Here is a 14,728-nt window from a genome sequence, read left to right as displayed (position 1 = left end):
ATATTGAATCTGTGAAGAAAATATTTATCCACATGTGCACATAGGTATGAGAAGTGTGAAAAGTCTCTGGTGATTAAACCCCATCGTGATGTCATATAATCCAGGAGGGTGGTAAAGATGTAGTAGACAAGGGAACCTCTAGACACTAGTGGTGGTGATGGTGGTGATTAGATGAGATGAAGAGGGAGCTGTGGATCTTGACGTGAATGGGATGGAGAAGGGCGTGACATTCTGCCTAAAATGACAGCTGACGGGAGCAGAGAGGAGAACAGATTTAAAGGTTGGCAGCAGCAACATGAATGGCTGAGGGAGATCGTGGCAACATTTGTCTGGCTAACCGGGAGAGGAAAACACCTATAGTGTGGGAGTGGGATAGAGAGAGAATTGTGAGTGGATTTACAAACTCTCACACATCTCGTGCAGTATAATCCTAGTTCATTTATCCAGTCGTGTGCTCAGCACCTCCCAAACAGACAGCCCTGTCCGGCAGGGAACTGAACAGAAAGTGGATCTCTCTTCAAAGCCAGACTCCATTGACAGAAACAATAATTCTACATGAAAGCTGCTGGTCTACTGCTGCCTCGATAAATTTGTTTGTGTGACTTTGGTGAATCTGAACTAACCCTTCAAAACACCAAAGTCACACAAATACACAAACCAGCTTATTGAGGCAGTGGAAGACAACCAGCCTCTGTGTGACGTCAAAATTACTGTTTTTTTCTGTGGAGCCTGGCTTTGAAGAGAGCATAGACAAGTTTCACTGTCTTCAGTTCCCAGGGCTGTCTGAGTATACGACTGGATAAATGAGACTTGGATTATACTGCACGAGTTGTGTGAGAGTTTGTAAACAGATGGTGTGATACAGGTTTGCTGTTGTTAAACATGGACCCCTATGACTTAATTCATTATGAGTTTTCTCAGTTTTCGGATTTGAAGTTCAACATAACACAGGCTGAATAATCTCACTATATAATGACGAAAACTCTGTCTGTGTGTGTGTGTTCCACGTTTTTCTCCTCACTGACTTGGTTAATTCATGTGAAATTTGGCACAGTGGCAGAGGGTCATGGGAGGATGCCAATGAAGCAATATTACATCAATTGGCCAAAGGGGGGCGCTATAGCAACCGATTGAAATTGCAAACTTTGAATGGGCATATCTCATGCCCCGTATGTCGTAGAGACATGAAACTTTGCACAGAGATGCCTCTCCTCATGAGGAACAAATTAGCCTCAAGAACCCATAACTTCCACTATATAGATTTTCCGCCATTTTGAATTTTTTGAAAAACTCTTCAAATGGATCTCTTCCTAGGAAGTTTGAGCGATCTGCATGAAACTGGGTGAACATAATCTAGGGAGCAATATCTAAAGTTCCCTCTTGGCAAAAGTTGGAAAACTTACTAAAACTGAGCTTCTATAAGGCAATGAATATTGCGGAGGGCGTGGCTCATCACATAAAGGTGTATAACATCTCAAGGGTTTCACCCATCACCACGCAACTTTGTAGGCATATGACCACACATAATCTGAGGGGACCCCTCCATTATTGACCCCATCAAACAAAATGGGGGCGCTAGAGAGCTCATTTCTTATCTAGGCCTAACCGCCATATGGATTTTTACTAAACTTGGTAGATATGTAGAACAGGACGCCTCAAGGTGACTGGAGAAATTTAACTCTAATTGGCAACTGGGTGGCGCTATAACAACAGAAAAATGTTTAAAAATGGCTAAAATGCGACCGATCGCTGTGGCTCCCCCTGTGGACCAATGTTTTTTTTTTCTTCTAATTTTTGGTATGACTAAGTCATGGTATGGTATGCTGTACTCTATGGGTATGGACTAATTGATATATAAATGGTCATTTGGGGGGATAAGTAATCCTTTAAGATGTAGGGTGCCATCAGGCAGGGGCGCGATCATGTTGTCATGGTGCTGAAATGTTAATTATGGGATTGCTCTGGATGTGGCGCGATCTTAAATCAATTGTGATAGCTTTTGATTATTAGCACAAGGTGATTTAACCCCCTAAGAACATCTGTGCACATACTAACCTGGAACTGCAGCCCATCTTCTCAGGCGACGTGATGACCTCATAGAAACTTTATTAACTCTGCATTACGGCCGCGGCCCTCTGACCTCTACACATGATGTGTGTGCCCTCTGAATTGAAGACGTCCCCCCTTCTGTCTTAAGTAATTTCCACAATATTGTATTCACATTGCCCTCATCAGATTTCCCTTATCATGTCAGATAAAACATATCTGCATTATGGCATGCTGGTTAATTAAATGGAAGATCTCTCCGTGGTCATGATGGTAAAGATAAACTGCTAATGTTTTAAAGCTGGTTTTAGAGATATTTTAACCTAATTTTGGTTTTATTAAAGTGGTTAAAATGAGTTTAATTAAAGCACACATGGTGTATGCCACGTTTCACATCGTTGCCCGAAGTGTAACACTTTCACCTTTTGCCTCTTTCAGCAGCTCGGCCTCTTGACAGACTAATGACTCACCCCCTGTCCCAGACACCACATGGCTCATCTTAGAAAACCCCTTTTACTCTGATGTTCAGCTGTTGGCTGTGACTAGTTGGTAGTAAAAAAAAATATCCTCACTCGTGGGAGCAGCCTGAGAGCAGCACAGTTTTTCTCCTCATTGTGCTATTGTAGCAGCTATTCAGCTAATCAGATCTTTCATATATCTCAATAATTATCTGTTAACAGAAACTACAATGATATGGCCATCCCTCAAGACTTTACATTGTCTGCACATTGTCCAGCAGTAGCGTAAGATCACTTAATAAGAATAAAAACCACAGGGTGTGTTTAGTTGGGATAGTAACTGTGTCCTCCATCCTACAATCTATTCGGCGCTACTGTAGATCTTTGCATACGACACCCCGGGGATGGAGTTAATGGGCAAAGTAATAAAATAGAGATATTTGTGTGAAATTGTTTTGCAATTCTTCCTGGAATACACCTCTTATCAGTGTTTACCCGCAATAGTACACTGCCCCCCCCAAGAGAGAACCTCAGCAGGGGATCGTTAAAAAAAGAGAGACCACCAAACTCCCCAGTCTTCCCCACACTGCTCCCATTTAAAGGGTACGTTTGGTATTTTTCAATCTCTATCCTATTTTCCCATGTTTTTGTTTCTAGTTGATGGATGGGATGATTTTTAAATTGGTTCAGTATTTAGCGAGAGTGCTGCAGCTGTGAAACAGGCTGCAATGTGATCACTTGGGGCATTTGTGCACCGTTAATTTACATCCACTATAAGTTTCTATTTTTGCCACTGACAGGCTCAGATTGTTATAAGTGTCTGACATCATTAAAGAAAGGATCCTTACAGAGATAGATTTTTCTGTTAAAGAGCAAGATCAGTTTTTTAACCAGAGACATCCCTGACATTGTTACCATCAAACTCACCAGACTTCATTTAAATAAATGTTAATTTTATCATAGTAAAAAAACGCTTCATTCAAAGTCAACAGCAACAAAATAAAACGTATAAAAACCATCTTGATTTGTGTAATATGCTGCCTCTGTTGGTGCTAAAATTACTGTTTATTTAAATGGAGTCTGGTGGGTTTGGTGATGGCGATTTTGGGTCTGTTTCTGGTTAAACAAAAAAGATCTTACTCCTTAAGAAAAATGTATTTCTCTGTAGGGATCTTTTTCATTATGTTGTCGGACATTTACAGAAGCAAATGAGCCTGTCAGTGACAGAAACAAACACTTTCAGTGAACTTAAACCTGCCCCAAGTGGTGTTATTGCAGCCTGTTTTGTGGCTAATGGCTGCAGTGGGCTCAATTAATACTCGACCATTTCCAAAAATTGTTGTTCCCATTAGTCACTTAGACAAAAAAAAAGATGGAAAATGGGCCCAGGTTGACGAATACTGTAGCTACCCTTTAAGGTATGAGGAAGACAGAGTGTTAGGAGCTGTATTGTCCCACTAAGCCCCCACAGATTGAAGGAAGCCACTGCCGATCACTGCAGTGACCGTTCAATGCAGGCCCGATGGCCCATCTGTAAATCCCACCCTGTGGAGCTTCCGCTTCTCCCGCCAACCTGGGCCTACCTAGGGGAGCATACAGCTGGATCAGCTCAAGCCCCTGCTACGACTGGTAATTGTGCAGATTCGCTTACAGGAATATTTTTTCCTTTGCCAGTTAGATCCTATTAAGGTCACCTAGCAACCTTCCTGAAAAAGGATTGCACCTACTGATATCTACACAGGCGTTCAGCTCCCCCAGGCTGTATCCTGCTTCAACACTGTCTGCTCCTGAGCTGGTCAATGTGCCCATCGCCTGGCTGCATTAGTCCCTCTATGGGGGCTCACAGCATATTGACCGGAAACATCGTTATATCCTCTCAGTAAGCCTCAGCTGTAGGAGCTATTACCAACCAAATCCCCCACTATAAACAAGCCGCATACTGCTACTAAGCTTCACCACTGGAATGACTGTGCAGCCCATGTGTTTAACATGCACTAAACAGGCAGCTTTCTCTCCTGCTCTCTTTGTCCTATTCCTCCAGAACTCAAGCATGAGATCCTGGTTTGGAGGCAGACGGCTCAGCGTATTAACCCCGCCAGCCGAGAGGAGACAGCTGTGAAATGCCTCCTGATGCAAAAAGTCCTCAACCTGGAAAGTCTGCTCCGCAAGCTGATGAAAACCTTCCAAAGGTTAGAAAAAGCTCTGAAAACAGAAAATGCATCTGTCATTGTTGAGAATGTTATCGCCTCTCACAGGAACACATTTTCTGTACTCTGACATCATGTCCTCTTTTTTTTCCCATAAACATAATCTTACACATGATACAGTCATTATTGGTGCTCATCTATAAAGAATCCAGTATAATCTCAATATTATTTTGGAATAAAACCTCTTGTGTTTGTCCAATGATGCATATTTAGTTTCGTTTTTTAGAATACTTCATTCTTTTAAAACAACATTTTACTCAGCAGTTGTTACTGTTTTGGTCAAAAACAATCAAGGAAGGAAAAGTGTGAGGAGGTCCAAGAATAGCCTTTTTTTTGGTCCCTTTGTCCAAGATGTTTTCTAGACAGAAACACAATTACAGCACAAATACAGTGTATTACCACTGGGAAATACAGCAGTCTCATATCAGCCCAGTCACCAGAGGAAAATGTTTGTATTAGACATTTCTGCAAACCATGAATATGCTACGTTGGACATTTTATATGTGTCATATCAGCATTTCTAAAGTGATGCAGTAAATTGGCAAATCGCTGGAAGGGATTGTGGATGGTGTGACAGCTCCGTGAGACAGCTGCCGACCCGCAATACACTGTGCGAGACTGAAAACAACAGTTGTCTTTTTGGGCCATTGAATCTGGGTGTTTTTAAGCCACCCACTGCAACTTTTCCACCAGCAGTGGTGGCACTGAACTTTGGCGTTTCTTAGCCGAGCATTGCAGCTTTTCAACTGGTGTTTGGGCCAGAGAAACGTGGATGTTTTTTCTTTACCCCTCACTGCTTTTCCACTGAACATGAATGTTTTTTTAGCAGAGAATTGTGGAGTTTCCACCGGCAACTGGGCCAACAAACCTGATTGTTTTTGTTTTTAAGTCACCCATTGCTGCATTTCCACTGGCATTTGTGCCACCAACTGTGGGCGTTTTAAGTCGAAACACAGTCTTCTCTAACCAAAACCTAAACACACGGTGATTGGGTTGGGGATCTCTGTGGGTTGACATATGAGGTTGTACTAAAGATTCTGATATGATTTCTCAGCCGTGTTTAGAGGAGCGTTCAAACGAGTATGTGCTGCAACAAAGAGTAGGTCAACAGGGTTAGAAAACAGAAAGATACACTGTATTAATCCCTGAAGGGAAATTCATTTTTTTTCACTCACTGACAGGCCTGAAATACACACATGCACAAACAGGACCTGTACCTGGATGGTGTGACAGCTAGGCGAGACACCTACCAAGCTGCAGACCAGTGTTTGAAACAACCAACACACTGTATTTAGGTGAGCCTTTGCAGGGTTTTCAGTGGTGTTTGAGTCACCAGACCTTGGTGTTTTTCACTGAAACATTGCTGTGTTTCCCAGCAGCAAATAAGCCACTGAACCCGGGTGTTATTTACTGACATATTGCTGTTTAAGCCACCGAGCCTGGGAGCTTTTCACCGACCCGTCCCTGATTTCCAGAAGCTTTTTTGCCACCAAATGTGGGTGTTCCCAGCCAAAAAACATGATCTTTTCCTAATCATAACCAAGTGTTTTTTGTGCCAAAACCTTACCACACCTTCAGTAAAGCCTTGATGAGAAATAAAGTTCCAATGTATCCACTACAAAATAATGTATAAATGTAACTTATCCATGGTTTGGAAAAAAAGTACAATATGAACAGTTTTTCTGGTGATTGGGTGGGCTGACCATACACAACACTCATGACACTGCACAACATTAATTTTGTATTTTCACAAGCTGGTAGAGGCACTATTTTCCACACTAACTAATATTTTTAAAACTCCTGAGAGAGTGATTAGTTAGTGCTTTAACACTTATTAATGTGAGATTAAAATGTTTTTTGTGTTTGACAGACAAATATCCCAAGAGGACAAGAACTGGGAGCAAAACATTCAAGAGTTGCAAAAGAAGGTGGGTTTTCATATTTCACCTCAGACAGATTCCTCGCCCACTGTGACTGTGCTGCATCAATGTTATCTCAATAATGAAGCTGGCCTTGTCTTTGAAACTTCACTTGAGACAAATACCATCAGCTGTATGATAAAACGGCTTTCTCCCCATTTACACAGAGTATATTTTTTTCTCCTCCACAGCACAGAATAACTGACAAGGTTCTTTTGGTGAAGTGTGTGTCCGTCCTCGGCGTGGTGATCTTCATGTTCTTTCTCAACTCCTTCGTTCCCAGCATTCATCTGGAGCTCGGTAAGCACGGCACCGTCTCATTATAGCGCAGCTTTTACAGGCCCGGCTGGGTGGTTCTAGGTTCTGTCATGTAATTATGAAAAACAGCTTCCTCTGTCCTTGCATTTGGAATGATCCCAAATAATGGGCTGAATAACAAATGCAACCAAGAAATTACATGGATACTGAGCTGCATTTAGACCCTTGACTTAACTACTCATGCGCTGCAAACCTGGAAATAACGGAAATAATCTTCCGTTAAAATTACAGTATGTACGTTTGACCTGAAATTGAAGTAATCTTTAAGATTTTAATCTAAATAAACATCTGTTCAGTCGCTACCTATCCCTGAATGACACACCACGATGGAGATCGAGCCAATGGCCCACTAAAGTACTGTAATATTTATATATGAGCAGTATTACTAACTGGATGTCTGTGGTGACATTTACGAGAAAAATCACAAGCAGTGCACAGTTAGTCATAGTCACATCCTGATCTTGCGAGCTCATATTCTATTTCGCTCTGCAGATCAGTCTGGCCACGGAGTCATAAACGTGAATTCTGGCATCAGTTTTGGCTTACTGGGCCAATCACAACCGTTTATTACTTTGGGGCGGGTTATTTGAAATCATGTCATCAGAACAGGGACAAGGAGCGGCGTGAGTGCATTTCGTAAACAACCAACACTGTATTGTATACATTTGAAACTACTATGGTAAATGTGTTGAACGAACTGGAATGTATATTTTCTTTAAAAGCAGGACAAAAGGCTGCACTGAAAGCTTTTATTGAAAAAGAGGATGTGTTTGCCATCCTTCCTACGCGGTTTGGTAAAAGTTTAACTTACCAACTGGCTCCGTTGACCGGGAAAAGTCTATTGTTGTTTCTCCACTAGTTGCTCTCATGGAGGAGCAGGTCAGGGAAGCGACCAAGCTGGGAATCACAGCCATGCAACTTGGAGTCCACAGTGAGGAGGAAATCCGCAAAGACATCAGACATCATCACAGCTCTTCTCCACTACACACTGCACTTGCTTGCTGGTCCGTTTACAGTGGCGCTGTGCTAGCCTACGTCACATGTCTCGTTTACTCTGATTGATTTTCCATCTTTCCAATTCTGTGAAGGGGCACTTTGAGTGCCAGCCGTTGATACCGCCCCTCGGGAATAGAGGAAATGTACACTCCGTATCCAGACCCATTCGCATTTTGCGAACTGGGTCTGGCAACGCCAGGCGAGGTTGGTCCACCAAAGAGGGTAGGCGGAGCTAGTGCAACAAACTCAGTCTGTAAATGATTACTATGGCTGAACAAACAAAGAAAAGAATGTTGATGTCACACAGGTGCCACTCAGTTTGTTTACATGCACAGTTAAGTCGAGCTACAGGTATAGCTCCACAAGGCCATTTAATTGGACTACTGTCCTTGTCCCAGTATACAAGCACAGGAGGGGAATCAATTTCTTGACTGAAGTATGTCTGACTCCGCGACGATAGGTGGAGATATGCTCCCTTTTAGCTTGTTAGTACTGGACCTTTTTCCAGTTGACCTGTTACGTCACAGACCAAACAGTCGTCAAACAAGTTAGCTACGGTTAGCTAGCAGCAAACTGGTGCTGACACAGCATGAACTGTGTCTCCTCGTCCATCCAAAAAAGAACAGCTCTGGATGTAGATGTTGTTACCGGCTTCTTCTTCTGTCACGTACCGCAACATGTATGTGTGTTATGAATTGTACTGTCTGTTTTGTTTTACTTATGACCCCTCAGTGACATTTAAGTTTTACCCTTACCTTACCTTACCTTAGAACCAGCACGGCTTAAAGCATAACTGCTACACACTCTACCAATTTAACGTCAAACATTGTCCTGAGTTCATGTTAGTTCAAAATGGAGAAAGATCCATGGGATGGTCTAACAAATGGAGGTGGTTCGGTTTCAGGAGGGCAGATGTGGAACAGACTATCTCCTGCAAGATATGGCACAAAACGATTGCTTCTAAAGGGAGCAGGACCACGAAGAGAGAATATGAAAATACAGTGGTATATACAGTACAGGCCAAAAGTTTGGACACACCTTCTCATTCAATGCGTTTTCTTTATTTTCATGACTATTTACATTGTAGATTCTCACTGAAGGCATCAAAACTATGAATGAACACATGTGGAGTTATGTACTTAACAAAAAAAGGTGAAATAACTGAAAACATGTTTTATATTCTAGTTTCTTCAAAATAGCCACCCTTTGCTCTGATTACTGCTTTGCACACTCTTGGCATTCTCTCCATGAGCTTCAAGAGGTAGTCACCTGAAATGGTTTTCCAACAGTCTTGAAGGAGTTCCCAGAGGTGTTTAGCACTTGTTGGCCCCTTTGCCTTCACTCTGCGGTCCAGCTCACCCCAAACCATCTCGATTGGGTTCAGGTCCGGTGACTGTGGAGGCCAGGTCATCTGCCGCAGCACTCCATCACTCTCCTTCTTGGTCAAATAGCCCTTACACAGCCTGGAGGTGTGTTTGAGGTCGTGTCCTGTTGAAAAATAAATGATACGTCCAACTAAGCATAAACCGGATGGGATGGCATGTCGCTGCAGGATGCTGTAGTAGCCATGCTGGTTCAGTGTGCCTTCAATTTTGAATAAATCCCCAACAGTGTCACCAAAAACACCCCCACACCATCACACCTCCTCCTCCATGCTTCACAGTAGAAACCAGGCATGTGGAATCCATCCGTTCACCTTTTCTGCGTCTCACAAAGACACGGTTGGAACCAAAGATCTCAAATTTGGACTCATCAGACCAAAGCACAGATTTCCACTGGTCTAATGTCCATTCCTTGTGTTTCTTGGCCCAAACAAATCTCTTCTGCTTGTTGCCTCTCCTTAGCAGTGGTTTCCTAGCAGCTATTTGACCATGAAGGCCTGATTGGCGCAGTCTCCTCTTAACAGTTGTTCTAGAGATGGGTCTGCTGCTAGAACTCTGTGTGGCATTCATCTGGTCTCTGATCTGAGCTGCTGTTAACTTGCGATTTCTGAGGCTGGTGACTCGGATGAACTTATCCTCAGAAGCAGAGGTGACTCTTGGTCTTCCTTTCCTGGCTCGGTCCTCATGTGTGCCAGTTTCGTTGTTGTGCTTGATGGTTTTTGCGACTCCACTTGGGGACACATTTAAAGTTTTTGCAATTTTCCGGACTGACTGACCTTCATTTCTTAAAGTAATGATGGCCACTCGTTTTTCTTTAGTTACTGATTGGTTCTTGCCATAATATGAATTTTAACAGTTGTCCAATAGGGCTGTCGGCTGTGTATTAACCTGACTTCTGCACAACACAACTGATGGTCCCAACCCCACTGATAAAGCAAGAAATTCCACTAATTAACCCTGATAAGGCACACCTGTGAAGTGGAAACCATTTCAGGTGACTACCTCTTGAAGCTCATGGAGAGAATGCCAAGAGTGTGCAAAGCAGTAATCAGAGCAAAGGGTGGCTATTTTGAAGAAACTAGAATATAAAACATGTTTTCAGTTATTTCACCTTTTTTGTTAAGTACATAACTCCACATGTGTTCATTCATAGTTTTGATGCCTTCAGTGAGAATCTACAATGTAAATAGTCATGAAAATAAAGAAAACGCATTGAATGAGAAGGTGTGTCCAAACTTTTGGCCTGTACTGTACATAACAGGAGCAAACCTTTTGTAGTGTTAATATAAATAACTTCTGGAGTCAAATGTCGTAACTATTAATACCATATGGTTGTAAAAACCCAATCATGACTTTATAATTGCAAATGTCACTGGTCAGTCAGTATCCAAAGTTACTGTACAAAGACCACCTGTATGGATATGATTGGATATTACCGGTCAGCTGATTGCTCTGCCTCCACAAAAGCGAGCCTCTGACTCTGCTTGCTTGTATATTTTGAGCATGTTAGTAAACGCGGACATGAGGGATAGCTTGTCCGTCTGACACGTGTGACTGCGCCGTCTCTGATGTGTGCTCGGTAGGCGACCTTAACAGCATCTCATTAATGCTAACACTATCCCTAAATGAAGATGGCTGTCTTCATGCCCACCCTGTCATCTCTCCCCTCGCTGCTGAGGCCACTCAGTCACCAAACATGCTCGGTTAATTACAGATGCTGCTCAGGCTACCTCTCTGTGACATTTATTAAATGGGAATGACCCCACAGCAGCGTGTTTTCTGTCCCCGTGGAGGGACAGGCGCCCGTCCAAACACGGCTCTCATTAATGCATGCAGGTCACAGTCAGGGTTGACTGCTGCAGCAAGCCCAGTCTATTCGTTCACACGTGTTTTTAACATTGAGCCTCATTAAAATTTCATTAACTTCATATGGTAAGATTTAATTTGGGACGGATTATTACTTGGTCATTTGATCCCTTGAATGTGTCTGTGGTTTGATACAGCTGTGGTGTGGATGAAACTTCATTGATCTCCATGCAGAAATCAGACGAGCGTAGCTGTGAAAAATGCTGAGAACACTGTGTGGATTGTAAAGTGGAAAGCAGTGGAAAGAAATCTGTAAACATTTAAAGACTTTAGGGATTGTTCTTTATTTATCAGAGTAGGAGGGTGGCTTGGGTGTGACTACATTTTTTTTGGTTTCTTTTGGACCCTCCCTGAAGCTTTAAATATAGCCTCCCTGAGTTCCTGGTGGAAAATGCATGACCCTCCCTCCACCACAAATAAGTGTATAGATTTTTTACTCTTTGATGTTTTAAAGTTAAACATTAAAAGTTGAAGACGAAATCCTGAATATGAAAAAAAGTTTTTCACTCTTATCGTGCATGCTAGTAAGTTCAACACATTCTCACTCCAACCTCGTCACATATCGATGTTTGGTCATGGTCCTGCCACGTTCAGCTATGATGTCAAAGGTACCCTGGGTGCATTGGTTGCACTACGTCAGTACAACAACACGAATTGACATTTTTTTCCTCCAACAACTAATGCATGTGGTTTGGTTTAGGAAAAAAGACAAACGGTTTGGCTTTATAACCTTGTGGGACACAAACACCATTCTCTTGGGTGAAGGTCGGCGTTTGTTTGACCCATCGACCACCACTACCGCCTGCCCTACATGAACTTTTGCCGCCTTAACTTTCATTCTTGTCCCACAGGGTTTCTCCCTGCCACCGAACACCGCGTTAAAGGATGCCTTTTTATTGTACGTTGCTGACGCCGCAAGTCACTGCCCAAGTGCCAGATTCGACGACTTCGGAGTGAGACAAGGCTCCCAACAACCACCAGTGCAGCAGGAGTTTCAACGACCGTTGTTGACGCACCATTGGAGCACTGACGAACCAGTGACATCATTGGCCTTGTGAAGACCTCCTCAGAGGTTAAATACCTGGGTTTTTCCACACCAGTTTGTCAGACTAGTTCCAGCCTAGTCAGACAAGCATGAACTGAAGAATCCTCTTGGATAAGAGGTGAAACGTCTTCTAAGACAAAACTAAGTCCAGTTGCGTTCAATTCAATTGCCTTGAGATACTGTGTACATACAGTCTTTTTTTCCCCTCCAACAACTAACCCACATGGTTGGGTTTAGGAAAAAAAAACATGGTTTGGTTTTATAATCTTGTGAAACGTGAACACTGCTCTCCCAGGTGAAGGTTGGCATTTGTTGAACCCATACACCCCCCTCTCTACCACCCTTCGCCACCTTAACTTTTGTTCTTGTTCCGCAACATTTCCCTCCATTGCCGCTGAGCACTGCTAAAATATAACTGCGACCAGCAGCGTATCATGCCGACATTAAAGGACAGCTTTTTTCGTCAGTGTCTGACACTGCAAGTCACTGCCCAAGCACTGGATTTTGACGACTTTGGAATGAGACCAGGTTGGTTAGTTTGTGCAAATGGTTTATTTTTGACCATGAAATTGAATTTGAAATGAGACATAGAATTAAGTGGTTTTGATGAAATATCACTACTTTAAACTCAGATTTGTTTTTTTTTTGTTTGTTTGTTTTTCTGATGGAAGCGTTCGGTGGTGTGTCCAAGAACCTTCAGAAGTTTTGAAAAATCCAACTGGCTATGATAAATGGTGTAATTTTGGTGGTAAAATAAATACAAAATACAAACATTTAAACTCGTATGCCCCTCCCCCAAGCCAGAATAATGTTTAAAAACATATTTGACATCCCTCACCCTAGAAATTCTTCCTTATGTTAAATTACTCTGAGTCTTCGGCAGGGCAGATTACCTTAAACATCACAGTTTCTTATCGAACCATATGCTTACAAGTGTACAAGATGCTCGAGCCGGAGCACAAATCTCTTTATCTTTTGGCTTTGTCCTTGTGTTCATTTACTTTGCTCTGTGTACCTTATGGACAAGCAGGATGAGACATTTTTCACTGCACATTTCCTGTCTCAGACACCACTGTCGTGCCTTTGATAGATGAGTTTATGATAAAACACTCAGACTTGCCTAAAAGCTCGTTTTAATTGAAGAGCTCTTTAGGTTTGTTATCTGCTGCTGGCTCCTGGCTCTGTTCAGGAGGCAGCCTGGGAATATGTCAGTGTAGTTAGTCTGTATTTCCTGTCCTCTGTTGATAGGAAGAATCATTGAAGTGTGCAGTGGCTATCAGGCTACTTATTCTTAATTATCTCCTTGTTTTTGATACAACTTAGGGAAGTTTGACATTGTATTAGCTTTTTATGATTCAACACACTGATCAGTTGTTTTTGACAAAATTATCTTTGGACTTCTAATGGAAGGGATGAAAGATAGCTAAAATCTAAATATTTGTCAAATGACACATACATCACCAGAATAAGTAGATTTAAGTGAAAAATGTAATTTATTTGTCCTCCACCAACATGGCCTTTTATTGTCATACTAAAGCACACGGAGGTAACTCTAGCTGAGCCTCATGTATAGGAATGAAAACGTTATCCAGAAAGACCCTCAACAGACATTATCTATATGAGACAGAAACACTTGACTCTAATGAAGATCGCCTGTTCTTAGGAGAGTGTAATTTACCAAATTCTGACCCTACCATCTGAATGTGGCAGCAGAAATCCAGACTCATCAGACCAGCCAACGTTTTTCCAATCTTCTATTGTCCAGTTTTGGTGAGCCTGTGTGAACTGTAGCCTCAGTTTCCTGTTGTTAGCTGACAGGAGTGGCACCTGGTGTGGTCTTCTGCTGCTGTAGCCCATCTGCTTCAAGGTTGGACAAGGTGTTGTTGCTTCAGAGATGGTCTTCTGCAGACCTTGGTTGTAACCAGTGGTTATTCGAGTTCCTGTTGCCTTTCTATCATCTTGGACCAGTCTGGCCATTCTCCTCTGACCTCTGGCATCAACAAGGCATTTTTGCTCACTGGATATTTTCTCTTTTTGGAATCATCCTCTGTAAACCCTAGAGATGGTTGTGTGTGAAAATCCCAGTAAATACTCAAACAGACAAACCTGTCTGGCACCAACAACCATGCCACGCTCAAAGTCACTCAAATCAACTTTCTTCCCCATTCTGATGCTCCATTTGAACCTCAGCAGCTCGTCTTTACCATGTCTACATGCCTAAATGTATTGAGCTGCTGCCACATGATCATTCTCGGAACCCATCGTCTATATTCGGCATCTGACTTCCGGCAGACGGTGATACAGCCTCTGGGGGCAGAGCCCCGATTTTTTGGCATTCTGGTTTGATTTGGGCGGAGGAGGCGAATTTCTGTTTCCGACTTCCGTTTATATCTAAGTAAATATGCTGTACCATTGCGATGGATTCAGAGTTTGCAGTGACGCCAATTATGTTCCGCCTTGTTAGTTCACCGCATGGACCGTTTAACCTGGC

General features: G+C 42.6%; 1 protein-coding gene across 1 annotated transcript in view; it reads left to right on the top strand.

Moving 5' to 3' along the window:
• Positions 1 to 14,728, top strand: part of oca2 (oculocutaneous albinism II) — an 84,438-nt gene that overhangs the window by 37,887 nt on the left and 31,823 nt on the right. Inside the window, exons 15-17 of the mRNA XM_049587745.1 lie at positions 4,546 to 4,693; positions 6,582 to 6,639; positions 6,822 to 6,930. Of these exons, the coding sequence (XP_049443702.1) occupies positions 4,546 to 4,693; positions 6,582 to 6,639; positions 6,822 to 6,930 (315 nt within the window). The remainder of the gene's footprint in view (positions 1 to 4,545; positions 4,694 to 6,581; positions 6,640 to 6,821; positions 6,931 to 14,728) is intronic.

The sequence above is a fragment of the Epinephelus fuscoguttatus genome, linkage group LG10 (assembly GCF_011397635.1).
Source record: "Epinephelus fuscoguttatus linkage group LG10, E.fuscoguttatus.final_Chr_v1".
NCBI lineage: Eukaryota > Metazoa > Chordata > Actinopteri > Perciformes > Serranidae > Epinephelus > Epinephelus fuscoguttatus.
This window is presented reverse-complemented; position numbering and strand designations above follow the sequence as displayed.